Source organism: Cardiocondyla obscurior, linkage group LG03 (assembly GCF_019399895.1).
Source record: "Cardiocondyla obscurior isolate alpha-2009 linkage group LG03, Cobs3.1, whole genome shotgun sequence".
Lineage (NCBI taxonomy): Eukaryota > Metazoa > Arthropoda > Insecta > Hymenoptera > Formicidae > Cardiocondyla > Cardiocondyla obscurior.
The window spans coordinates 1,371,374-1,398,663 of record NC_091866.1 but is presented as its reverse complement, the minus strand read 5'-3'; the positions used below and the strand labels follow the sequence as shown (position 1 = coordinate 1,398,663).

The 27,290-nt window shown below is 36.3% G+C and overlaps 3 protein-coding genes and 1 long non-coding RNA gene across 8 annotated transcripts in view; 1 reads left to right on the top strand and 3 right to left on the bottom strand.

The window, feature by feature from the left end:
- LOC139101359 (uncharacterized) overlaps window positions 1-9,109 on the bottom strand; it is a 203,011-nt gene extending 193,902 nt beyond the window's left edge. For both annotated transcript variants that reach the window (XR_011545538.1, XR_011545537.1), the window contains exons 1-4: window positions 8,942-9,109; window positions 8,158-8,279; window positions 7,928-8,069; window positions 1,127-1,174 (exon numbers count right to left, since the gene is read on the bottom strand). This is a non-coding gene — a long non-coding RNA (uncharacterized lncRNA). The remainder of the gene's footprint in view (window positions 1-1,126; window positions 1,175-7,927; window positions 8,070-8,157; window positions 8,280-8,941) is intronic.
- A 150-nt stretch (window positions 9,110-9,259) lies between these two features.
- On the top strand, window positions 9,260-27,273 carry LOC139101196 (bifunctional methylenetetrahydrofolate dehydrogenase/cyclohydrolase, mitochondrial). 4 transcript variants are annotated; one of them, XM_070654175.1, is made up of 7 exons: window positions 9,260-9,587; window positions 10,012-10,157; window positions 10,860-11,139; window positions 25,325-25,456; window positions 25,652-25,836; window positions 25,910-26,278; window positions 26,647-27,273. In XM_070654175.1, exons 4-7 carry the CDS (start codon window positions 25,383-25,385, stop codon window positions 27,033-27,035), a joined length of 1,017 nt encoding a protein of 338 aa, XP_070510276.1. In that variant the 5' UTR covers window positions 9,260-9,587; window positions 10,012-10,157; window positions 10,860-11,139; window positions 25,325-25,382; the 3' UTR covers window positions 27,036-27,273. The 4 variants fall into 4 exon arrangements, with proteins under 4 accessions (XP_070510276.1, XP_070510273.1, XP_070510275.1 ...); XM_070654172.1 differs by having other exon boundaries at window positions 10,860-11,144; XM_070654174.1 differs by lacking the exons at window positions 9,260-9,587; window positions 10,012-10,157; window positions 10,860-11,139 and adding an exon at window positions 24,614-25,228.
- LOC139101198 (very long chain fatty acid elongase 7) lies at window positions 18,344-23,386 on the bottom strand. The gene is made up of 9 exons (XM_070654176.1): window positions 23,283-23,386; window positions 22,500-22,760; window positions 22,107-22,315; window positions 21,930-21,978; window positions 21,562-21,752; window positions 21,367-21,447; window positions 21,119-21,281; window positions 20,826-20,965; window positions 18,344-19,997 (listed from the first exon to the last, which is right to left on the bottom strand). Exons 3-9 carry the CDS (start codon window positions 22,170-22,172, stop codon window positions 19,833-19,835), a joined length of 855 nt encoding a protein of 284 aa, XP_070510277.1. The 5' UTR covers window positions 22,173-22,315; window positions 22,500-22,760; window positions 23,283-23,386; the 3' UTR covers window positions 18,344-19,832.
- Uxt (Uxt prefoldin-like subunit) lies at window positions 23,357-24,201 on the bottom strand. Its single transcript, XM_070654177.1, has 2 exons — window positions 23,737-24,201; window positions 23,357-23,473 (listed from the first exon to the last, which is right to left on the bottom strand). The coding sequence occupies exon 1, from the start codon at window positions 24,199-24,201 to the stop codon at window positions 23,761-23,763; it is 441 nt and encodes a 146-aa protein (XP_070510278.1). The 3' UTR covers window positions 23,357-23,473; window positions 23,737-23,760.
- Window positions 27,274-27,290: the final 17 nt, after the last annotated feature.

Here is a 27,290-nt window from a genome sequence, read left to right as displayed (position 1 = left end):
AACGTGTAAAAGTACGTGCTTTGTGGAACAACTTCTCATCTTTATACTATCTGTAAAGGAAAACCTTTTCAACTTCAAACTGAGTCTGCGAATTATGATTTTAGATACGAAACTTGAGCTTGTCTGGAAGAAGATCGAGAAGTGCGATAAGAAATGAAATTATAGCCGAGAACATTTAAATTTTCGAGAGCGTTTTGTTTAAAACATAATAAACATCTCCCATCTAAAATGTGTACATAAGCAACTTTAAAGTTTTACATTTCATTACCGCGGGTTGTTAAAAATGATATTAAGACGGTAAAACAGTACAAAAAAATAAAATTAACTATGCGCCATTGACTATAAGATCCTATCGACAATGAATCTTGCTTCGTTTTACAGAAAATATCGCGGTCAAGTTCGTCAGAAAAGGAGAGACAGGGAGGGAGAAAGATAGATATTTTCCAGACCACGAAATTCCAAACTAAATCCATTTCCAGTTTGCGCAGTGCTCTTTCCCGTCGTCGACACTCGGACGTCCCCGGACGGTTACCAACTTCATAACAGCATCCCCAAATAATTAGAGCCCATTAAAACAATCGCGTAACACTTCAACCGAGTTAATTGGCCCCAAAATAATATTAGGCGAATGCAACGTAAGCAGCAGTTTTCCCACACTCGAAGTTTAGGTAATACGCGGGCGGCTTGTATTACTCCGTACTGTATTAACTACGATCATGTCAAATCGCAACTGTAACTGTTAACTGTTCTGTAACAGTGACACGTAATTTACGCCTGTGTCTACTGAACAGACATGTTACCGTTATTAACAAAATAATTTAAATAAGTTCACTCCAATAGTCTAATTGTCTAGTGCATGTCACGGCAAATATATTTTTTTCCCTATGAGACGACAAGATTATAATAACGCCCCGATTATATTTTGGGAATACCACGGTAATTATATTAATACCTGATTTAAATTATTATTTTTGTTACACGCGAATTTCGGACTAATATTATTTTACACGGTTTAAAATGTTTAATTATTTTACATAATTTTTTTTTTAACTGTGCGATTTGATTTGCCTTAACGCTGATATACGATAATGCTGATAACGTAATAAAAAAATTTTTTCTGACTCACCGATTCGATGCGCAGCGGCGGAGAAGGCGATGAAACTGTACGATGAAACTGTAACATACAAATAAAATATATAAATTGTAGAGACGTCTGGAATAATAGCTATTATTAAAGTCATGATAAAAACAAGATATATTTTAACAAGACGCATATATAATAGAATTCAATAATTGTTAGTAAGACATATACATATAACGAGAGCGATTTACAACACACTGGATGCCGGTCGGAAAGCCAGCTGGACTAAACTTTACCAAGAGTTACACAGACAGCCGTTAATCATGGTTCTTAATTGCTTTGTGGGCACCTACATTGAGCCGAACGAACAATTTAGAGACTGCTCCATTGATTTATCAAATAAATCGTCGCATCGATTCGTTACGCCGTCGACGTGAATCCTTCTTTCTCTTCGCGAAAGCGATTTAAACCTCGTTAGTAATCTGAATTTTTCCACGATAAATTAAAATCTGTCACCGTGGCATATGTATATACAGAATAAAAACACATACCAATCATACGCAACATATTAAGTAGATGCTTATTATTAATAGCAACGGTAACCTTATATCACATGCAAAAACTTTTTCTCAAATAATTAAATTATTATACAATAATTAAATCACAAATCCTTAAGAGACGACGTATATTTGCGTTAAAAAAAAAATTCTTTTTAATAGTACTATTTAATTTCAAACGGTGCTTTCACTCGCAGAATCTTTACGTGAAATCTTCGCGCCTTGAGATTGCGACGAGATATATAGCTCGGTATTCGGAAGCATATAGCCGATCTTAACCGTGGCGTCCGGCACGATGAATAGAGTCGAGACGAAGCAGGAGGAGAGCTTGGAAGCACTATCGTGCCATCTCTCTGATGCGGCTAAGTAAACTCGAAAACCTTAGTCGAAGCTTTCAGGTCAACCGAATTTCTGTGCAGTGCCTTGCAAAGTTACGCGTTCTCATGAAAAACCCCATTAATCGTGTGGCTGTCGCAAAAGGAGATCGGTGCAGAGTATGCATACAGGTATATCACACTAGCTGACGCAAAAGACTGGAAAGTAAAGGGTTACGTTGTGCCGAGGGAGATGCCCGTTACCGCTGATGAAAACGAAGCACTTGGTCGGACGGCAGGACGACTCCCCGAAAGAAGAATATCAGCGAATCTATTTGCCCTATCCCCATGTGACTGAAAGTACGTGATTAAAATGCTAGTCTCATTTTCTTTCAAACAGGCTCCATGTCCGCGCTACCATTGCCATCCAGATCTCACGCTACTCATCTACGTCGTCTTCTGCGCATTCCTGCCGCAGTGTCCCCCTACGTTCAACGAGGTTCTGTTATCGTTCAACAGAAACGGAAAATGAAGTAGAGCAAACGGCGCAAAGGGAGATGGCAAATACGACAAGCTTTCCACCAGCCAGATGAGCAGAGTTTCATTCCAGCAAACCAAATGACGGATAAACGTTGCCACGTTGAATCGTTCTAGAGCTGACTGAGATTAGTCATTCCATGAATAAGCAGGCAAGACCGAACGAACGACGGGAATCAGTGAAAGAATAAACTAGTCCCCTCCCAGACTGAGCTCCAGTAAATACGGAAGAAAATATACGAGTGTTAAAAAAAAAAGAAGAAAAAAAAAAAATTAAATGCAATAAACGGTACAAATAATAATCGATAATTTTAGGTAGATACACCGATCTACTTACATGATAAATATTAAATATAATTGTATCAAACTAGCTTTGCAGTTTTTAATTTAAAAAGTTATATTTAATTTTTTATTTTTAATTAAAATGAATAAGCCTAAATATTAACGTGTATTTGGCTTATTAACATACGATAAACTTAAATTAAGTCTTACAAATAAAAAAAAAAAAAAAAAAGAAACCAGTTCATGACGATATCCACGACACTATACAAAATATGTATTTTCTTTAAAAACCAGCTAAAGATAGTTCCGCGCAGAGAGCTAGTCCGCGTTATCGCGAATAACCATTGCCCAGCAGTCGACAAAGCGTATAAAAACTGAATATAAGAGTAGAAGGAAGAAAAGGAGTTCCGGAGCTTATGAAGGGATCTGTTATAGGAGCACTTCCGGCGTGTTGACATTGCAGTCAGCTGACCCGGTTGGCTCAAAAAGAAACAGGCAGCTCTGATCGCCGCTTCTGATAACGGCAATAGAGTCTAGATTACCTCAGGGGTGCTCATATTTATCTATCATTTACAAAGAATATCAGATCCGCGAGAAATAAGTCCTGGATACGCGACGAAGAAGCACCTCTGACTCATCTTCACCCGACATTGTGGTCAAGATAGAATATTCTTGAATGCGAGACGAATTCAAAAAAAAACTACAAAAGTCTTTTCACAATAAAAATCATATAATATATATACAAATATTTTTTTTTTTTTTAATAAAAATTTATAAAGGTCTATAAATTTTCAATATTAAATTTAATATAATTAAATCTAGTAATAAATATCGTTAAAAATTGCAAAAAAATTATTTAAAAAATCACTTTTTATTATAAATAAAATATTTAAAAATATTCCAGATATGATTTCAACTGTCGCCTATGTGTCAAGCGCTCCGTTTTCGATCTGTGGGTCAACAACCGTCCATCGAACGTGATACGTCAGTTTGGATATTATCCGTCATTCGAGCAAATCTAAATCTTTACCTGACCCCGAAAGTTCCGACAAGATATAAGGTAACGCGGATGATGTATCGCGTGGGTATGGTACCGGCCGATAAAGATGTAATTGAAGTCTATGAGTGCACAATGTTGCCCAGCGGCCCATTGATCATCCAATCTAGCTGGATACACCATTCTTCGCCATTCGTCCCATTTACGCGTTTTATTACATAGCACCTCAGGCGTGTTTCATAATAAAAAAAAAAAAAGACCTGCCGCTTTAACGCTTGCTGTGGAAAATGCTTCGCGCTTATCCAGCACTTAGTGAAATCATTTCCCACATCAATCTCAGCATCCTTAATGACTCCGCCATTAATTCCCCGTTCACCATCTTAGTGGTAAGATCGATTTTACTCGCGGGATACCTCTCCCTATCTCGTTTTATTTCTGATTATTTTTCCGCATAGTCTGACCGGGTCGCAACGGCGCAGCTTATCGCTGATTCATGTAGTTTTCCACGCGAAACGCTCGCGTGGATCCGAAAAGCGTTGGCGATTTATCACCGGCGCGATAACATACCGCATATTTATCACAAGTTTGCGGGAAAATCCGCATGCCAAACTTTTGTTTAGCGCGTAATTAATTTGAGTTTAATAAAATAGAATTGTTTAAATTCTTCTCCTATGTCCTTATATTCGCACGTTTCTGATTTTATTACTGCCTAGCTTTACGTTACATTATTTCTATTCGACAATGCCCGCAAATTGCTCTTCTATATAAAATTTATCCGCATGAAAAAGTCTCACTTTTTATAGAATTCAAGCCTCCCCCCTCTCCCCGCCATATAATTTTCTAATATCAATTTCCTTTATGCGTAGGTAGCATATAAAATAAAATTCCAGTATGCATAACATTAATTATGTAACTTTTATAATAACATTATACAACTTTCATTTCGTTACTCTGTTTTATAGTTAAAGAAAAAGTTATTTCGAACTTTTAAAGCAGATATTTCTAAATTTCAAAAGCACTCTATGTCATGTTAAAAAATAATAGACCCGCCTATCAAAGTGTCCGGTGAATAACACGAAACGAACTACATCCATTAAACATTTAACAGCGCAATCATCGATAGTTTGAAACTATCGCATCATTCTGCTCATACGATCGAGAGAATTTACAACGTGCTTAGTCCCAGGGCGAAATTAACATAGTCATTTTGAAGTCAATCTGCGACCACTCGGTGCAAAATAGTTTGACATACCGTTCATGATGCACAATGCATCCTCGCGTGCCTTCCTGCTCAACTGAATCCCGATGTAAACTGCCTCGACAACTGTTTCACCGAGAGAAAGGATTTTAGTAGATCTAAGCGCACGTCGGTACTCACGAGCGGTTCGGACGATTGTCAGAAACCGCATCCGGTTGAATGCTCAATCGAAGGATCCCCCCCGTCATTCGACGCGTAACGCTTTCGGCCAGACAATGCAAAGATCAGAGCGGTTATTAGGCGGGAGGATAGCGGCATTCAACGACGAAGCACCGATGCAGAACCAAATGTCAGCGCGATCCTCAGACTTCAGAATTCAACTCGTCGGCCAACGTCGAGTGTCACCCTTACCGCGTACAGCTACGTTCTGTTATCGAGAGAGAAAGAGAAAGAGCGAGAGAGAGAGAGAGTATTGGGGTTTTCCTCTTGCGAAAACAAACGATACAATGGAGTCGGCGAACCCACCGTTACGAAGGCAGTTCCGGCTCACCCGACGGACGGAGACGAAGGACCGAATTCCGTGGATCGAGGCTTTCGGAACAATAGCGAGTTGTCCGCGTTTCCCCGTTTCCCGCTTGCACTACTCTTCTGCGGATTACATAGAAAATGCCTGCTACGATATACACGCCTGATAAATAGTTCCTTCCTCGCCTAATTCCATGGACGCCGACGTCCCACCCTCGTCGACGAACGAAGCCCGAAATTCGCCTGCAATCGCTCCACCGCGACTCGCTCGTAGCGGCTTGAAAAAGTGCAGCCGCCACTCGAGCGGGCCGCAAGCTCGCGAAACGGTGGGATTGCACGACGACTAATAAATTGCGGTTTTACGGCTGCGGAACGTACGCGGTTGAAAGAGGCTTACCGACGGAAATGGCGCGGATGTTTCTTACCACCGTAATGCAATACGGTTTAATGCATACGCCGGAGAATTAGGGCGATTCTTCTCGACGTGCGTAGTGATAAAATTTAAATTTATCGCGGCCACAACGCACTTTCCGACGCCGAGGCGTCGTATAAGTTACCGCACGGTTCATTGTTGAGCAAAAATTTATATCGCAATTGATAGTGATATAAAATAATAAATCGCGAGTGCTCGCTCAAGCTGAATCTAGTTCCGTCGTCAAGTCTTTGGCCGGAGAAAAAGCAATGATGCAAAATAGGTTTATATATCACAATTTCTCATGTAATACGATACTATCGCTTGCAGAATCGCAATTGAAAGCGTTACTATAAAACGAATTTCGCCCCATTATCCACGAGTATCGACGTGATATTTTTTCCAAGTTTCTTTCCTGGGACACCGGCTGTAGTTGTAAAAGAAATCACCGTGCGTTCCAAGTGGAGTTATCGTAGGAAGATCGAGCTTCGTCGGGGCTTTGGACCGACATAAATTTTCGAAAGGTCACGCGGTATACAGTGGCCAATATCCTGAGAATCGAGTCGCGCGAGCGAGCGGCGAGCTTGCGAAATGCCGTTTGCCGGCTGATTAATGGAGCAGACTTATGTACCGCAGGCCTCCATCTACTTCAGCATCGAGTGCCATTCGCTTGAACATTCATCCACTCCAGTATCTTCCTAATGCGCGTCGGCGGGAGGCTATAAGTTAAAAGGAGATAGGAGCAGACCGATAACGATGTCGACGGCGGTCGTCTGCAACGTGTTCGAAATAAACGCGCTTCACTCGAGCTTCCTTTGCGGCACCGAACGAAAACAAGATTAAACTATGACCTGGATTGAAAAATATAACTGAAATATTGATAATTCATAAATTCAAGTACGAGAACTCGCCGGAGCCAATGCCTTGTGCGGTTATAAATTATTCAATTGACTTGAGTGATATAATCGACAGGTTTCTACAAAGAGAATCCCACCTAATGGATTTATTCCCACGAGAGATACATCTGGTATAGGTTAATTATGGAATCGATACGTACCACGTGCTTCTATGAGCCTAAACGCAGCTTATTACTTTGCATACGATTTTATCGAAAACTGTTGCAAGTTATTTAAAAAAAACTTTAGCGAATAACACGAAAGTAATATTTGTAACATGGACTTAAAACTGCAATATTTTATAATCGTTGCATGCAAACAAATCGCTAAAAAATTTCATGTTACATTTATCTGATGTATAAAATAATAATGGATATACGTATATACAATAGTGCATTTAAAAATTTAATTTAATTATGTTTTAATTAATCATCCTATTTTTAATACCATTTTAATACCATTAAGTAAAAAAATCACCTTGCGATAAAATTAATATTTACCCGAATATTATATTAAATATAATAATAGAACACACATAACTCGCATTTAATTCGTGTTCAAGATAACTAGATATTCGTTAGAAAACGAATAATTAGAAACTCCTTCTCGCATTCCATTCGCTGACTTTTTCATTCGAAGGGCGAATTGGATAGTTTAAAAGCGTACCTAAGGAAATGGAACGAAATTGCAGATAAGAAGCAGACGGGAAACGTCCTGCCCCAACGCGATTCTCAAAGAGGACGCTAAGAAATTAGGAAAATTTTAAGCCGGTGATAATTTCGTAAGAATGCTTTCTCTTCACGTGCCAGCTTTGATCTCGAATTAAATCACGACACCGATTTTATAAAGGCACGTAATTGCAACGATGGAACGAATCAAAAGTTCGAAATATGTGAGAAACTTTGATTAGTGAACGAGTACAGTACGTAGGGTAGCATTAAACGTTATTGCATTCTTTACTTTACTTCTGGTCCCAGCCAAAATTTGATCGTATTTGTAACAATAAATGTGAGACAGTCAATTTTCTTTTAATTATTTTTTCAATCGGGTTGATTATATTTGTTGAAAAATAATGAATGAACTCAATACCGATTATATTTCTTGTTTACTGTATGAGTAAAGACTCACCCAAACGTTGTTGCTGCTCGACGACTCCCAAAGGTCGCTGTTGTTCGGTGCTTGCCAGATTAGAATGTGCAACGCCGTCAAGGTCTTCCTTGCTCGATATTTTCCACGTCACTGTCCTTCCTCTGATCCCTCGGGTTTTAATCTGTAAAAAAGAATTATTTTGAAAATTAGATTAATCATATTTATTACAAAATTATAAAAATGCAAAAGAGTTTATATTTCTTTCTTACCGCGTGAATAGAGAGATGAATAGAGAGATATCAGGATGCTGCTCCGTTGTCCGATGCTTCACAAGCTCATCTCCTTTTCTTTTTTTACTCCGATACTTGCTTACAACCCGCAACTTTGCAACCTGCATAATAAAGAATCTAATTACAATCGCGCACAAATTGGTGAGGTAATTACATTAATCGGCGTGGATTTAATACATCACAACGACCGAAAGAAACGCAATCGCGTGGGAACGATCCGTTCGATCAACCTCGTCACAGAATCAACGCGAATGTTCGACAAGAACGGCCGCGTCGAATTACGGGACGAATATCGTCCGATGTGACGTTCTACAGAAGCAGGCAAAAGACGAGACGAGAAAATGCAAGCGACGATTTCGTACGATCTTCTGATGTTAATCACGATTATATATACAGTAATATATTGCGTCACGACTGTTCGCTTGAATACGATCCGCGCGCTTCGTTATGTGCCGAACACGGAAATCATGGCGGCTTCTTCTACGCCTTTTACGTACGCCGTTTAAGTACGTACATCATGGCGCAGGGTCAAATCGAAAATCCAGCTCGCTCTCGCTAAATGCGTATCGCGCGAGCGCGTAGAAAATCCGCGCGCGACGAATATACCCCCATACGAGCATTTCAAATTTCATCGACGCTGTGTCTCACTCACATCGTACCACGTATAAAAGAGAGAACGAGAACAGGCGCCCGTGCGCGGAAAAGAGACCGACAATCTTGTTCACGCTCGCGGTCAGTTTTCTACAATTCGAGTAAAATATACCTTTTTCCGAATAGAAAAGAGTGCTCCGCAACTGTTGCAGTATCGGGGGAACTCGAGTCGTTACCGCAGAATCGCATAATTGGGAGAAAATGATAGCGCGCCTTGTCCCGTAGCACTCATCCTGATGGCTCCGCAAGGAATGAGGGGGATCGAGACGGTTTGCGCAGTGTAGGTTGCGCCGACCGAAAGCCTGCGCGTAACGACTGCGCAGTGAATTACTTCCGTCTAGAGTGCACGTGTAACTGTGCCGAAGTACGGAACGGGTCCGTGCCGTCCGGTGGGTCCCTCTACAGGTAGCGGATGCGTAGACGACCGCCATTGTTAGAGTGTAACATCTGCAGCTTGCCTGTCTTCTTCGTCGCGACTGAAATTCTCGTCCTGTTGTTTCGATCAAGTGATATTTGAGGACCTTGGAACAGATAAAGTGCGTGGAGAACGTTTAATCTGATTGTGAAACGACGTCGTGGCTCGTCTCGTTCGCCACTAGCACTAGGTCTCGATGTCGTTCATTCTGTCGACGAGGATTGACCGAGGAATCATTAATAACCACTGGACTTTGCTGTACATTGCAGCCAGTTTGTTACGAGCTCAAGGACAACTCGAGTGAAGACTCGGTGGAGTAAACAAGGCTACGAATATGGAGAAGGTAAATTTATACAACAAATGACCGTACGTCGTGCTTCATAATTTTAGTCGTAGAAAATTGTCGCGATAATACACCGTCATTTTTTCGTTTGTTCGTCTCTCGAGTGATAGTGTTAATGATGAGTGATAGTACTTTTATATTTTTTTTTTTTTATTATTTATTATATTAAAAAAAAAAAAAAATCTATATTCCCACGCGTAGTATTAAATAATAGCATTTTTTAAGAAAATGTGCTATAAAAGTAGCATGCATTTATAACAAAAAATATTATTCAACCGGCGAGTAAGGTAACCTTAAAATAAAGAACAAATTGGTGAGACCGGCTCTAAAACGTAATTATTCTTAAAAATGTAACGTACATAATTTAGTTTTCTAAAGTAGAAAATAAATTTAATAAATCTAATTGTTTTATTCTTTTTTTTAGAAAAATCAAAAGATTCCAGATAGGCCTACGGAAATGAAGCAATTATATTGAAGGAAAAGAGCACGAGTTTCCGCGAAGAAAGTCAACAGGAAAATGGTAGAAAGCTTTGCTCGTTCGTGCGATCGGCGACCTCGTACTATCGGGAGGTCAGTAATTGGCTGTTACATTTTAAACAACCGACCGCGTGCGCTTTAATTTACTTTTATTTCCGCCCGGGGAATTTTCGTTCCTGCTTTCACGAAGGTTTATAACTGGACCCTACCTCCCGACATTGGCTACACCGTATGAAAAAAGAGACTTTTTAGTGTACTACTTCCTCCTGTCGTTCTTTTACTCTCGATCCCGTGAAGCTGCCACAGCTGCTTAGGGAATTTTAAGTAGTATTACAAAGCGTGTAAATTATCTATCTTTATAATGCTAAACTCATTTTTTTTTCCTTTATTTGAAGAGATTGTATTTATAATTTTTATATTATTCAAAATTTTATAGCATTGTTAACAGTAAAACATTTTTTTTTATTATCTTTTTCTTGAAATCAAGAAAAAAGTAGCTTGATATAAATAAAAAATACAAAAAGCTCTATTTATGTTTTTTACTATTTGTGAGAAAAATATAGTAGGAGAAGAGAAAGTGTCGGAATTTCAACGCATTGTTAGTACTTGAAAGTTAGAATATAACCAAGCAGAGTAAAAAAAAGTAACAAGGCAATAAAAAAATTTGAACAATAAAGTGAGAGTTACACGTACGAGAAACTGTTCTCTTTTTTCAAGTACTTTAAAAAAATATTCCACCGACAACAATAATTCGCAATTTATACGCCTCGACTAACTTTACTATTCGTTTTACAGATGTGTTATTCGCAGATAGGCGTGGGAGATACGCTAAGCTAAAACCGTATTCGAGGAACTCGCTCGAAAATACGTAGGTATCGTAACGATACTTTGGAAGAATCCCAGTGCGCGAATAAAACTGATAGCGAACGTCGGAGCAAACGCAGGCTGCCATTCCTTTTTACCGCATGGAGCTTAACCGATGCTGCAACCTCTATCCCGGGAATAGTTGGTAACGGGACGGGGAGAAAAGACGCGGTGACGAGGAGAAGAGGGAAGGAGAGACGGCGGGAGCTAGGTAAGGTAAGCTATCCTCCATAAATATTAATTGAGTCACCATCGGCTTTGGGCGCGGAGATTTCGAGCGGTATGGGCGCGGCGTGTCGTTCGGCAGAAAACGAAAATCCGCAGGCCGCAAGGCTATAAATCCTCAAGTTTCTGCGGCTGTCTCCGCCAACCGGAGAAGTGACGAAGAGAAGGGAAATCGGCCGAGTAGGGTTGATGGCCCGCTGTTACACCCCGCGACCACCGTAACCGTATCTTATATATCCTTCCGTTCTCTATTATGTTACACGCGGTACGCTGGATTATCCGAGAAAGTCCCGCCGTTCTGTGTGCTTGTTCTAGACACTGTAACGCGATGCGTGCTCACATGCAGTTCGCCCGTGTGAGTTTGCAAGTCGACTTATCAACCTCGCGAATATATCTTCCCAATTTCTCGCTTGCGCGTTATCAACAATACGGCACCCTACCACGCCGCTTTATAAACATTGCCTGTCTCGCGTCAACACCTGCGCCGAAATGTGTGAAACTCGAAAATAATCGGAAGAAACAGAATAATAACTCGCATAAAATTGAGATTGTTACATAGTGTTTCAATAATTGACTTGATAGCTACTAATTTGATCGTATTTCATAAAGTATAATTGCATCAGATTAGTAACATTTCTATTTAATAAAAAGCAAACGTCGTCATATTAAAAATCGAGTTTGTATTACAAATGCATTAATACGTTAACAAATATTTAAAGAATTAATTAATTGAATTATTAAACGAAAAAAGATTTGTTTTTAAGTTAAAAGCGTTTAAATATTAAAAAGTCACATACATTCATTCATTTTTTATTTAAATAGTATTACTTTTTTTTTATTTAAAAAGATTCCAAATTAATATTTTATTAAAGACTTTGTCACAATTAAAGAGATAAATAATTTGTGTAAAAGATCAAATTTTTAGTCAATATTTCAACTTGCCGATATTTGATGGCTGTTGTAATGTATGTAATATCCAGAAACAGAAAATGAAAAGGCAAAATTGAGCTGAAAATCAATATTATCCGAACTGTCAAAACCAATAACAGATGACAGATCGATACACGTGTACGTTACATGCCCCAAGACGCAAAATGTGTACGATTCCATTAAACAGTTTTGATCTGTTAGAAGTAAAAAATCACTACGCACTGATACACATTTTAATATAAAAATAACGGATTTTAAATAATATGCCATTATTATAAAACTATAACATGTACTTGTATACGCATATAGAGTACAAATTATAAATTTATTCCTTTCTTAATTTTTATATTTTATAAAAAAAATTTATATGGATATGTGTATGTATTTTTTATATATTTAATCTTTTTTTTATGATATAACAAATTTTAAATAATATATAACAAACATACATGTAAAAAGTTTTAAACAACTTTAAGAAAAATTTTATTTATTTCTACATTTTTCCAATATTTCTTTTATTGATTCTTGAATAAAATCTCTGATTACCCATCAATAAAAAAAAAAAGAAAACAATATAATATTTGTTCTAAACTATAACTCATCTATTTCACAGATCGAATAACTCTGTGACATATTTACTCGCAACGTTCTCTCACAATTTCTCGGTTCTCTCCAATTCTCTTTTTTAATTTTACGTACACGTGTAACATACACATATCCAATAAAATTTTTCATAAATTCGTTATTTTGAAGTAAGAAAAATTCATCAGATCAAGATGCATCGCGGCAGAGTTTCAGCAACATTTACAAAATTTAAATTTTATTATTAATTTAAATTCTTAAAATAAAAAATATTAAATACTAACAAATTACGCATCAGCCAACACTTTTGACTAAAGAACGAAACGATAACAGTCAGAGTAGTAGAAGAATCGCGCTTTCAAGAACAAAGCACGTATGTACATCGTAATACAAGTGCACAGTGCTACAAGTTATCAGTTGTATCAGTGCGTATTCCTTCCCCACTTTGATTGCACGGGCTATTCGTTTTCGACCGAAAAGTCCAACGACTCGGCATCTTCGAAAGACGCGAGCCCGGAAGTAACTTAATGAGCGATTACGAACTGTTAAGGTAGGTTGAAGGCATCCGTGACTCGACGCGTTATCTACCGCGGCAGGTCGACACGTATTAAGATGTGTACTACGTACCTATATACTCAACGAACGAATACCAAACGAACAGCGAACATTTACAAAAAAATCAATTACTACAAAAATAACACACCAACAACACACACATCATTAGCGAACATTCGGGGTCGCCGTTTTCGTTCGGTGTTCGCTCGCTGAATTTATTTAACACATCTTTATTAGTAAAATAACGCGTCATCTGAAAAACACACGAGGGATGGCGGGAAAGGAGACAGCATTCTTACGCACGTGTCATTAAAATAAGTATCATTCGCCAAAACAGCTAGACGGTGTCTCGTGATAGTGGGTGGTTGATGGCAGTAAAGCGTTATCTGACTTCCACTCCGAGTCACTTAACGTCTGCGGGAACATTTAAAGTTCTTGGGAGCGCAAACCATCCGCGCTATAAAACACCACCTCACCACCTTCGTCGTAGCTACTTATTATAACGACATTATTCTCGCTCCCCCTCATTAGCTATCCTATCAGCGACACTTTCTACCGTCCTTTCCCCGTTTTAAGTTCGCTCGCAGCCGACGATGCCGCCGGGATAAGTGAAAGATGTACTTTTTCCCCGTTTTTTTTTTTTTTTTTTTTCTTCTCTCGCACCGCTCTGTTTTCCGATGCATCTTTGACGATCGTGACTGAATTAATATCGGGTCCGCGCGCGTAGTCGATCGTAATCCACTTATTTCTAAGATGAGTCTATACCACGGTTACCTATTTTTAGTGATATCAGGAAACGGAGTATTATCATTGGTACAAATATCAAAATTTCCTTTTCGCGTAAAATACCGAACGACAATAACATCGTCGAGTATTCGATTAAATGAATGACAAACTAACGTTTGTCGCATAGAAATAGATTTGCGCATCCTGTTTGCGTTTCTAAAAAAAAGTCGGTTATATTTGTGGGAAAAGAATGACTTAAGGTAAACGTCGTACACAGAAATAGAAAAATACGTACATAACGGAAACTCATGTATTTGCTCTTTAAAATAAGAGTAATTAATTAGTAATTATTAGTAAGAATATTACAAAATTAATTACCGCGCCATTGATAGATATATATGATAGATGGTTTTGATTAATTGACGCTCCATTTAGTTTAAATAAACTTTTGTCTATCCATTCTCTAAAATTCGCGACATGTTAACACATATCACGACTAATTCAATATATCGTTTTGTGCATATGCCTATACGTGCATGCTGTATGACGGATCAAAACTATTCGCATCTAACCATATAACATCGTTCTACATACATGTTAATTAAAATCAGCGTTTACTAGTGCATTTGACGCGATGGCCATTCGAAATTTTCCTGACCAACTAGTTAATCCGTGACAGGGTGAAAATTTAATAGCAAAATACATTGCTCGTGATATAGAAATATTTAACATTTATTATTTATAGCCGTTTGTTTGCAAGACAGTTTTGCACGTAAAAAAATTTCTTTTTTTACTTTTTTAGAGAGATTTAATAAAATTACGCAAAGTTACTGAATTATTTAGTTTCTCCAGTGGAGAGAGACAGCAAAACGTATAGATGCTAAACAAAAAGTTAGTACCCATTTTTTTATACAAGTCTGTAAATTGTCCCAGTGAAGTTTAACTACGACTCCAGTTAAGATGAAAACTTTCGAATTGAAAAGGAGAAGCTCCTGACGAAGTAATCGCGCATTTCTCGATCGAGCTCATTTACGATATTTCGTCGATGCATATTTAATTTTAATAAAAATTCGTTTTTTTAGGTTTTAAATTACATTGAAATTTTTTATTTGTTTAATGGTTTTATATATTCTCCGGTAGCCTCTTCCTCTCGGTAAATAACATTTTTTTGTCAAAAAGGATAATTTTCTTACAATATATTTAAAAAACTTACGTCGTATTTTGTTTATGACCACTACACTTTCGTCATTCGATTCCGAAACTTGATTATTATTTTTTGGGGTACTTTTTATTAATTGAGTTATTTGCATTCTCGTTTTCTTGATTTTCTTGAGAATGTTTTCTTTCTTTCCTTTAATTAATTAATTAAATAATAATCCACGATAGAATAATCATATTGCGTTGATTTATCTATATCCCGTCTATTCTTTAAACTTTAAATCGTTTGTCTTATCGGAAATGCAAGTATTGCAATATCGATCGTTACTGTTAGTAGTTAGCGCGCAAAAGTGCACATAGCAAATTCGCAGCACATAATGTATGGCGCGCCCTTATTTTTGGAAAATTTTAATACCGCACCCGGTGTCATTATTGCCAGCTATGCGTGCCTCGTGACTCTTCGGCGCGGCGCAGCCAATTCTGTGAAATTTATAAGGTAGCACCGGCACCGGTCGCCGCTTCCATATTACGATCCTCCGTTACGATCGCTCGGTATACGACGTAATTGGTTGCTTAAATACCAAAGCACATATATATATATATATATATATATATATATATATATATATATATATGTGCACGTGTATGTACGTGGGCATGTGCGTGTAGTATCTACTGAAACAGGCTAAGGTAGTCTCAGCTCTTTGGCACGGTACCTACGGCGCTTCGAAAGCTCGCTCGAATTGTCTGTCGTTATCGTATATCTCTTTTGGTGCCAGTATCTTGCGACCTGCCACTTGCAGCATTGGTTACAGATCCGACGTATGCAATGGTAAATCAAATTGTAGCGGAATGTAGATTTCAAGAAATAAATAACGAAACTGACGCGAAGTCAATTCGTGCTTGTACCTACTCGTTGCAGCCGTCGAGCATACCGTAGAATAAATTAATTAATTTAATACAGCTAGCTGTTTCACTGTGTTAAAAATATTGTAAACACGTCATTGGAATTGTTCACTTCCGTGACAAATGCTTTGAAAATGATATTCGCACAGATATATGAATTTCCGCACAAACGTATAATATATCAATAGCGTATCATTAAAAATCCACAGATGTTTCGAAGCGGTCTTTAAATCTTGTCGAGACAATTTCGGGGATGAAAGATTACGTCATATATTGCGGAAATTGTAACGCTACCGGAACGTAATAGAAGAGTCCACCGTATTTATGATCGGTGTAAAACATCGGGTCCGCGCCGACTTGCTCGAAAGCGAGAAAATTTCACGGCAACATGTGGTACCGCAGCGGAATTTAATAACGCCGCGTACAGACTCCGGAACCGTTTAGAATTTAATACTAATTTAAAAGAGATTAGTTCCGTATTCGGAGCCAAACAAGGATCACTATCCTCACCGGCAGCCCTTTCATAGGAGGTGAATTTCAGGGACAACGAGTGAGCACAGAAGCGCAGTTCCCACGAGAGAAGCGGCTTAATTAATTGAACTTAATTTAAATTTAATTTAATTTCCCCTACCTTCGCGAGCCGGTGATAACACACGCGACTATCGGACATCTTTTATGTCGATACAATCAGCGCTATGAAAAAGAGAGATTCGTATTTTTTACGGTAATATAACGTGTGAACGGTTTCTCTGTCGAATAATTATTTAGCAGACAATTATTTTCGCGGAAAATTAACGTGTCTTGCTTGCGAAATAAATGCTCCATTTGTACAAACTTTCAAGCATTTGTAACTAAATTGTTCTTTTACTATAATACGTTACGAGACGTTTTTGCTTCGGGGAGGGAAAAAAAATTGCTTTCTTCTTAGCTGCGATCATCGAGAACATAAGAATGTAATTTCTTTCGTCACAGCATTTATACGCGACAATGCAGTTGTAATTTCTCAACCGAAACGTCGGCACGCGAGGTGTACCGGAAACTGGCAAAGATTAATGAACGCGAGGAGTCGCGACGAGGAGGGCACCATGTGAATTGAGAGTGATAAAAAATGACTGCTAAGAAAATTTCTCGGTCTCAAAAGCGACACGACGGGTTATTTCTCCCCGTTGTGATTTTACACGTAGAACGGTGAGGAGCTCGTTGTGGTTTGAAAGGTACGCATAATACGAGATGATTTACTTGGGGCGTAAATCACGAACTGCTCGAAAGAGGCTCCGCCGAAATTTACCACAACGGCCCATCTAGAATTTCGAGATTCGATATCAGGCCGCGCGCAAACCTCCTCGAATATCGAAGAAATTCTTTCCTTTTTTTTTTCCGCCAGAAAATCCATCTCGAGTAAAACTTCGATTGTTCCTTCTTCTCGTGGTGTGGCAATGTTAGAATGGAAATGGGTGTTAGAGGCAGAGACGCGCGAACGGCGCGGAGAAAAACTGATTGGAATAAAAACTTTGAATATTTACAACTAGGACTTGGTTCTCGAACGGCCCATTCGAATTTATTAGAGAATATCGATGAAATTTCAGCGTCGCGCAGGATTTAGAACTTCCAGTTGGAAGAATGAAAGAGGCTACATGAAGCTTGAAAAGTCCCTTTCCAGATGCCCGAGGGCGAGAAAACTTATTGATTCGTGCAATGAGTAACATAAGAAAGATGTAAAATATTTTAATCATTGTCTTAAGAATTATGTCGCCTGTTACATCTAGAACTTATTAATTTTTTTTCTCAGCAAGATTAAATACTGACATCGCGCTACGTGATTTGGGAGAAAGGGACATTAGCAAAATAAAAAAACTTTTGGTTTTATATATCCCAAGTAAATTTTGTTAATTGATTCGTGAATATACATCGACGAAATATCGTAAATGAGTTCGATTTGATAAAAAATTCTTTATTAAAACTTGTCGCCGCGAAATAAGAAAAAAAAGGAAAAAAAAACAAAAGAACAAACGCGGCAACAAGATTTTTTTTTCATGTGTTTAATTTTTTTTTTCAATATTTATGTTTTTAAAAGCATGTTTTGTTGGCTGAAAAATACTTCGTTACGAGACAATATTAATTACAAGCTTGGTTACTTATACATATAATTTTTTACTTGCGGTATTTCTTGGTTCTTTATCCTGAAGCACGTTCTAATGTGCTTAAAAGTTTCTTTTTACTTTAAAACAAGCGTAATTGTACCTTTGGAGTTTCTTTCTTGAAATAGTCGCAAACGATGTTCTTCTCTCGCACTAATAGAACGCATCTACGTGCATCGCGACTCGAAACTTGCAAAATATCTCTAAAACTTGCGGCTGTGCATCGCGTCGAGGTCACGTTTCTGGCTGGAAGCTGACCCCACGGAGAGAGAGAGACTGAAAAATGAATCTTCCCCACAGTGAGGCGAGATAGGTGCCGAGACGGTCATACATTTCGTACGAGAAGATCTTCCAGAGTTCGACCTCCTTTTTTTTTTCTTTTTTAGAAATAGGTGAAACTACTGCAAGCAGACACGTAGAGTTGCTCTCTTCATATTTTCATGACGACGAATTAGAAACAGAAGTTGATGCAAACTTGGTAAAGTTATTTTTAAAGTATTTATTATATTGTTTTTGACAAAACGATTAACTTATCGCGTATACAGCGGGGAGCCTATAGATATAAAAACGCGCGGTACGGAAAAGGGTTGCGGGTTGAAGTATGGGATAAATACAGGCAATGTGTTAATAAAGTCTTATCGGCGTGAGGCCATGCGTGTCGACTTAAAGCCATGGACACACTAATCCGCTATGCTAATGTCAGTCGGTCGGGAAAATAGTCGAGTAAGGTAATGTACTCTTCCATGGCACGCGTAATCTGTACAGAATGACGCATATAAGTAGGTAATTCGACTGTGCACGGAGGTATTTAATATTAAGATGACTCCGACCTGCGACACGAGAAATAATCACGCGCAAGAATAAACTGCTTTCGCCAAAACGGGAAAACTCTAAGTTCGTCCAAGCATCGTTTTGTCGTGTGCCGTTTCCGCGGAATATCTTCCGAAATATCTTGTTTGCGATGGCAGATACTCGCGTACGCGAACGAATATGGAGAAAAGAATGGAAACGGGGGAGGAAAAAAAAATCGAAAGAATTCAGCACCGCGTATTCGGCATATCATATTTACGACGCGGACACAACGTAATCCGGGACATTGTATAATGTGTAGCAAATCGGAAAGGAAAAAGAGATTCGATGGCGGATAGTCTTGCGAATAAAATCCGAGCTGACGTAACGCGGGGGCATTACGTACAGCGTAACGTATCTCATCTCATAGTGACTTGTGTATATGTCTATATCTATTCCATGCATACCTTTTACAAATCTTTTCCTCCCGAGATCTCATAAATAACTTGGACATTTGATTCTTTTTTCTCGCTCCCCTTGTTTTTTTTTCGGTAATTATCGACATATAAAAAGTAATAAGAGCAGTATATAAGAGTCTCTGTGAAATACTTCTAAAATTATACTAGCAGGTAATTGTTATTTATTAAATACAAACATGGGCTTATGCAAAATTTCAAAATCTCGTAGTACCTACAGAACAAACTTGCATGAAACTATATATTCGCATGCAATTCTTTGTCAAACTAGTTGCACATTGACTTATAAGTATAAGAGAAAAACTGTATTTGATCATTTACATGAGATTTATTTAAATTTAGGGCAAACGCATAGAATCGTCTATGTCTAATGCTTGTGGACTAGTTATTGCGGTGTTATAAAATTATACTTTTAATATTTATTCAATCTTTTTGCGTAAATACGATTTTTTATAATAATCTAAGAACATGTAGAACATAAAAATAATTTGAGACATGTAAATGTATGCTAATGGTCTCCGCGTTGGTTCGCAAGATGGTAGGAACGCTTGCGACGTATGAACCACCATAATAGCGAATTGGACCTGAAACAAAATATACGGTAAATTTTGATGCAGCGAACAAAAATGCATACGATTATCACAATTACCTCGCATAATTTTTTTTCTTTTTTTTTTTAGAATTAAACATTTACAAATGCAAAATACTCGTAAATTTATGGAGTTTAAAAGTATCTAAAGCCATTTCATTAGAATACTGTTACGAAGAAAGTATAAATAAGTACTCGCAAAGCGGGTAATATAAACGTAGTAAAGGTACACAATATTCATATAATGCACGGTTGACAGGTTCTATGTATTGCATGCAAAAAAAATACACGCGCTATTTTGCCTTTCCTCGTTCAACCTCTGACCGGAATTCTAGAGCGCAAAAGCTCCGCGCGAAATTAAACAACCACGTAACCCGATAAATCGTTCCGTCGATATCGTTGGAAATAAAAATTCTCTGGTAACGGATTATTTAATTAAAAACGGTACTGCGAGCCTTCGTCCACTCGTCCCCTTGCCCCGCGTTGTTACGCTCAAATGCAAACCGAATTGAGATTCGACGAGAACACATGTGATTCTACAAGCAGCGCTTACGGAGCTTTTCAATCCCTCGTGAAAAGCCAGTTATCGAGTTATAGGAGTACTGTAACCACAATGAAGTCCGCGTACATGAACACGCGATACGCGCTATTTCATATGTCCGCATGAATCTGATATAAGCACCCTATGCTTCTCAAAACTATCAAATCGAATGTGGAAATCTTATTATCTTGAAACTGCGATAGCTGGAAATTTATTGGAACCTTGTACAATACGATATTGCATAACGAGTATGAGTAGACATAAAGTATGTAAAACACGTACCAATTGCAAACGGGTTATATATTTTTTCCAAGGATTTATTAGCTTCTGTATTTTTGGTCCCAAACAAGCGCAGAGATAATATAAGTACATAATTACATGTACTGCACAATTGGGCAATAATATAAACGTCCACATGCCACCTGTAAATTACGGATGAAATATGAAAGGAGATTACTTTTAAATTAAATCAATACACATATACATATTTCGATATTCGATATCTTTTGATAGACATATGAAATTCACAAATTGCTAAATTTTATTCTAAATTATTACTACCGCCTAGTACATACCAGGCGCATATTTACAGGAAATCCACGCCAAAAAAACGGTCACTGTATGATGATATACGTGAAGAAACGAAATTTGATTATACTTTTTTCTGAGAATGAAAATAATAGTATCCGCAAGCTCGGTGATTTTTAAAATTAAAGTCCACCATACCCATCGAACCATCTAAATAATAAAATTGCATACATCTCAAACAATTTAACTGATAATACATAATATAATTGTATCAATTTTAATTTTAATTACTTACACTAAGTGACATAGAATCATCCGAAATCACAAATGGTTCACATCCTGTAGAAAGATGCGTGGTATAACCAGATGTGAATATCTAAAAAAAAAAAAAAACAAGTAAAACTACAGTGTAGATTTAAAAAACGAGACAGCATTTATACTTTAAAGATCTTATCGCACACTTATAAAATTATTTATTGTGTATACTCACGCCATAGAATATAACAGCGCTTGCAGTTGCAATCAAAATATCATAACATATCATGGTCTTGACAAGAGCGTGAGGTTTTCTGTTTTTCATATAAAGTGGTCCGAAATAAAGCACGAAAGACAAATAAGCGAGTAAAATCAATATTATACCAAACGGATTTGACATCAAGAGCCAGTTATGAACTCTGGGATCTGCAAATAAAAAAAAATTCAAACATTGCAAAATAAAATATTCACGATAAAATATTCAAGCTTGTTAAAGATTATAATATTATAATTACGCTATTATTCATTTATAATTTAGATTCTAATTTTTTATATATTTTTCTATGATATTTATTCTCCATTTAATTTATTTGTTTAACTTACCTGAAATTTCATCGATAAGATAATGATAAATGTCCATAACTCCCATATCCTGATAAAATTAAATTCTCATAATCATCGAAATTTTATTATGCAATAGATTAACGACGAATTAATTTAGTTACATATAGGAGCATTTAAAATTAAATAAAAATTAAAGTACATAATTAAAATACACACCTTTGAAGTAAGATTTGGTAAACTCCTTCCACATTGTAACTTTAATTTCTGCATGTCTAGTGACATTTAAGAAACCAACTTGTATAACCAGTATATTGATGTTAACGACTTATCGTGTCAGTACCCTACTGCGCTTTGTGCTGATCTGCAGGCCAAGCACCCCTAACGTCGGCTTAAAATACAGGGTTGTAATTGACGAACAAAATGCCCTGTGGAAAAGTGATTGTAAATACACGTTAAATAAGAAAGAATTTAATTAAATTAATCGATAAAAGTTCAGTTTTACGTTGTATAAAAAATATGTAAACGTATTTACAATTCATGACTTTTTTAATTCATTAATAATTTTTACATGCAAAAAAGATGAATGAGAACGTGTGGATGCAAGCTTACAGTCATGGTAGTGAATTATATTCCAATAAGAATGTACGGCTTCTTCTTAGTTATTTAAATGTGGATTAGCCGACTTTGTACTTGTCTTGATATTACGATCCGAGTTGAGAAGATAGTCACGAATTGACCTCTTCTTAGTATTAGAAATTTACTGCTCGACCTCTCTTAATCACATCATCCAACTGCTACGTTTCGCATAATTGAACCAGACAAATTGATTTCCGTGTTTGGAATTCGTTATTTCTTCTTCCTTTTCCCTGTCTATAGAAATTGAAATGCAAGTATATATACTTTGGCATTTATGCTAAATATTTGTTTTTTATAACGAAGAAAGTGCTCTTATTAAAATTAAATTTAAAGATATATCAAATTTATATCAAACAACCTATATAATTAAAGAAATAAAAGTATTAAAAAAATAATTGCTAATATAATTGTAGTATGTTTGATATTGTGATCGATAATCTTCGGAGGATATTTTTCTTTTAATTATTTTTTTTTAATATCAATGTTAAACAAATAAAAGAGATGAATGCAAGTATATAAATTTATAAATATATATAGAAAATATAATTTGAAATTTTTAGCTCATGCCATCTATCCATTTCAAGAATAACAGCATTGAAAGCTAATCAATAAAATGTTTACTATCAGTTGCTAAAAAAGAAACATTTTATTTATAATTTTAGTTATATAACATAAAATTATTCGTAAAAAAATTTTATATTGAGCGCAATCGATCTTCATAGAATATTGTATATTTAATTTTGAAATATAACTTACGACTGTTGCAAGCAACTTTCTGGCGGTGGGCATCGAAAAAAAATCACGCGGACGTAACAATAATATCCCTCACGTTTTATATTGTGATAATTTTTTTTTTTTTTTTTACATTTGAATAAGAAAGCCACATGTAGTATTTTAATGAAATATTAACAAAAATTTCAAGAAACTTTGCATCTTCCATCAAAGTCCTGAAACATTAGTAAGTAAATACATTGTATAAACATTTTACATCTAATATGGTTGAATAGTGTATGCATAGTCATATTAGAAAACACTTAAAGTGTATTATTTTTAAAGTAACAGAGACTTACTTTTTTCTATACTTTTATTTATAAATTTACAAAAAATAAGTTACACTACCATATATAACTGCTATATATACAGAGTGCACACATTTAAGGCAATCTCTTATTTCTTAAAAATAAAATAACATATCTTAATGATCAGTTACCTTTTGACAATTTTTTAATATTTATTAAACATTTTCATTCATTCCTTGCAAATCTCTAATAGCAATAAGAATTAACTTAATATGAGCATTAGTCCTTGCAATTGCTTTTCGTAAATTTGTAATTTGTTGTTCAAGTAATTTGATTCTGATATTTATGACAACTAATGCTTCATCCAAACTAAATTCAATATAATGTCCTAACCCAACATCCAATAAGATTTTAGATGCATCTGGAACGTGTGCTTGAATAAAGAAATTATTTCCAATATCAACTTTAGTCTTGAAACCAGCTTTCTCAATATCTGTGTTTTGAAATGTTGTTATTACAGATTTCAACTCTAAAAATTCGGCGACATCAGTATTCTTGGCGTCGAGCTTTTCGGCCAACTTTGCAAGATCAGCTTTCAGTATGTCATTTACGAAAGTCTCAAATTGTAAAACCTTTTGCTGAATTTCCGGATCCATAATTAATTACAGGCCTTTAATCTACAAAATATGAAGAACCAAATTAGATATAGAATGATTTGTTTGTAGAAAAATTTAACGACAATCCAGAAGATATGCACATAATTATGCAGTAACAATTAGTATAAGAGTTCAGGATGGAGAACAAGAGAAATGAGATTAAAATAATAAAAATAAAATATAAAATACATTGAACAACTGAATATTGAACAGGTTAGGTCACATAGAATAACTTACAAGTGTATACTATTTACACTTTATTTTATATAATAACGATAATGTCACTTACATCATACGATTTATATTAGAACGTAGAAGACAAAGAAAATCGAATTATATATCTGGTAAATACAACATCTCTACGTTTTATTGTGTTTACGTATAACCAGGAACGCCTGGAATGATATTATGCGAAATCTGCGACATTTTGACCAGTGTATAGGTACTGCAGACGTATGTGACTGCGATACCCGATGGTAAAACTTCTGTTTTACCATTACTATTACCACCGGGTAAAGGAAGGTTTTTTTTTTTTTTAAATTAATAATCGTATAAATTTTATTATGCATTAATCTTTTTTTTAGGACTTTTATTCATAATTTGAAGTACTCTATTATTTTTTTTTAATGTAATATATTGTATGACTGTCAAGTGCTGTCAGGTTCTCTCTGTGTTTTTAACCTAAATAACAAACGAATGTTTCGTAGGCGAGTGGTATTTCCAAGAATTTTTTTGCATTTTTTGGCCAAAACTGACCTGACAGTTATAGATTAATGTATATACGTATTTTAATTCTATAACAAGATTTTAAATTCCGTTCAACCAATTTGAAATAGTGTATATAATACGAATGGTATTTGGTGGTCGGCGAGTCGGCGTCGGAGAAGGCGAAACTGGTCGGGCAAGTGCTCCAATCGTCTCGCCTTTCACTTACAATCTCGTTCAGTGAGCAATCGATTTCGTAAGCCTGTTTATGCTACGGACCCCCTGCAAACTTATCGGTGTCAGCTGTTAATCAAGAGGTCGCGTACGTACGAGCCCCCTCGCGTTATCAGGAATTGCACAAGCCCCCCAGCAGCGAGGCCAACAAGGACCCCCCATCATCTGATTTAAAATCTTGTAGTGGCATGCAGTAGTACACCGACCTCAGATCAGTCTCTGAATCCCACGAAGCAGCAACAATGTTTTCTTGGAGGAATGCCCTTTCTGTCATCTCACAGAAATTTGTGAGGAAATTGCATGTGTCGAAAGTTCGGTGAGTATAAGCTTAATTCTCTTCTATCGAAAATTTATGTGAACAGCTGTTTCAATTTGAGTGAATAAAATACTTATATATGGTATTATATATTTTGTTTTTATTTTATTTTAACAAGTATATATTTTTACTTAAATAGATTAATGTAAGAAATTTAGAACTTTCACTAATAATTTTAAATTCTGTATCTTATAGGCAAGAGGCTGTGATAATAGATGGGACAAAAATAGCAGAAGAAATTCAAGAGGAATTAAAAATAGTTATAAATACTTGTACAAAAGCAGGGAAGAAGAGGCCTAAACTTGTAGCAATATTAGTGGGAAACCATCCATCTAGTAAAGCATATGTTGGCAGAAAGATGAAAGCTGCAAAGTCAATAGGTAGTTATATTTTTATTTTTAGGAAACACAATTTTTGCTGGAAATCTCTCTAATCATATTTGTTAATTTCTAGGAATTGAGAGTTATACCATTCATTTGGGAGAAAATATAACACAAGCAGATCTTCTTAAAGAAATTGATTATCTAAACAGAGATCCATCTGTTGATGGTGTTCTGGTACAATTACCATTGCCAAAAAATATGAATGAAAAAGAAGTGTGCCAGGCAATAATTCCTAAAAAAGATGTGGATGGTTTTCATTTGGAAAACATTGGTAATTTGACATTGGATAACAGCAGTGTTGTACCTGCCACCGCTTTAGCTGTCAAGGAACTAGTACTCAGAAGCAAAATTGAGACATTTGGAAAAAATGCTGTAGTTGTTGGCAGATCAAAACATGTTGGGCTGCCTATCGCTCTGTTACTTCATGCCGATGGCAAAGGTGATTAATTTATCAATTTGGAACAAATTTTATTTGCATTAAAATCGCATCGAGATAATATATTCTGACGTCACATGTTTTGACGTACTTTAAATTGTGTCACTGCTGCAGCGTTATCGGAGTTTTTGCTACTTTATTTCGTAATTTCAGATTATTTTATCGCTGTGCTTTTAATTAATTTCTTTTATTTCTTTTAACTAATTTTAACTAATTTATGATTTTTTCGATAATTTAATTTTCCCCCTTCCTTTTTTTTTTTTAATAGAAAAACTCACATTAAAATCTTATGTGCAATTATTCATGTAAATTGTTTTACATTTCTAGTTTTATTCTTAATTCTCTAATCTAATCATGCGTCATATTTTTAGGTGAAACAGGCGCAATGGACATGACAACGACAATCTGCCATCGTCATACACCTCACACGGAATTGGAAAAATACACAAAGCTGGCGGATTTAGTTATAGTTGCGGCTGGAGTTCCTGGTTTAATTACCAAAGAAATGGTAAAGCCAGGCGCTTGCGTAATCGATGTAGGCATTACTAGGGTAAAAACAGCAGATGGCAAATATCGCCTCGTGGGGGATGTAGATTACGATAACGTAAAAGAAGTCGCCGGACATATCACACCAGTTCCCGGTGGTGTAGGTCCTATGACTGTAGCAATGTTAATGAAAAATACAGTCAAAGCTGCTATGAGGAATCAGGAAGATGCAAAGCAATCTGATCAGATAGAAGACGAAGCGTTTGTAAATTGACACAGGAAATAGCTTCTAAAAATTATTTAACGTGATCGATAGATACATCGCAGCAAACATCATATCTGTCTTTCAGTGTACAAATGAACAAAGTATTAATATTTCAAAGATAGGTATACGTTAAGTCGTTTTCTATCTTAATTTAAAATTAATCTATTAATTAAAAAAATGTTATCAAACTATAATATTCTATATTAAAAAAAAAAAAATACAAATAAAATATGTTTTGTTCTTGAAACACATTTCTCATTACAT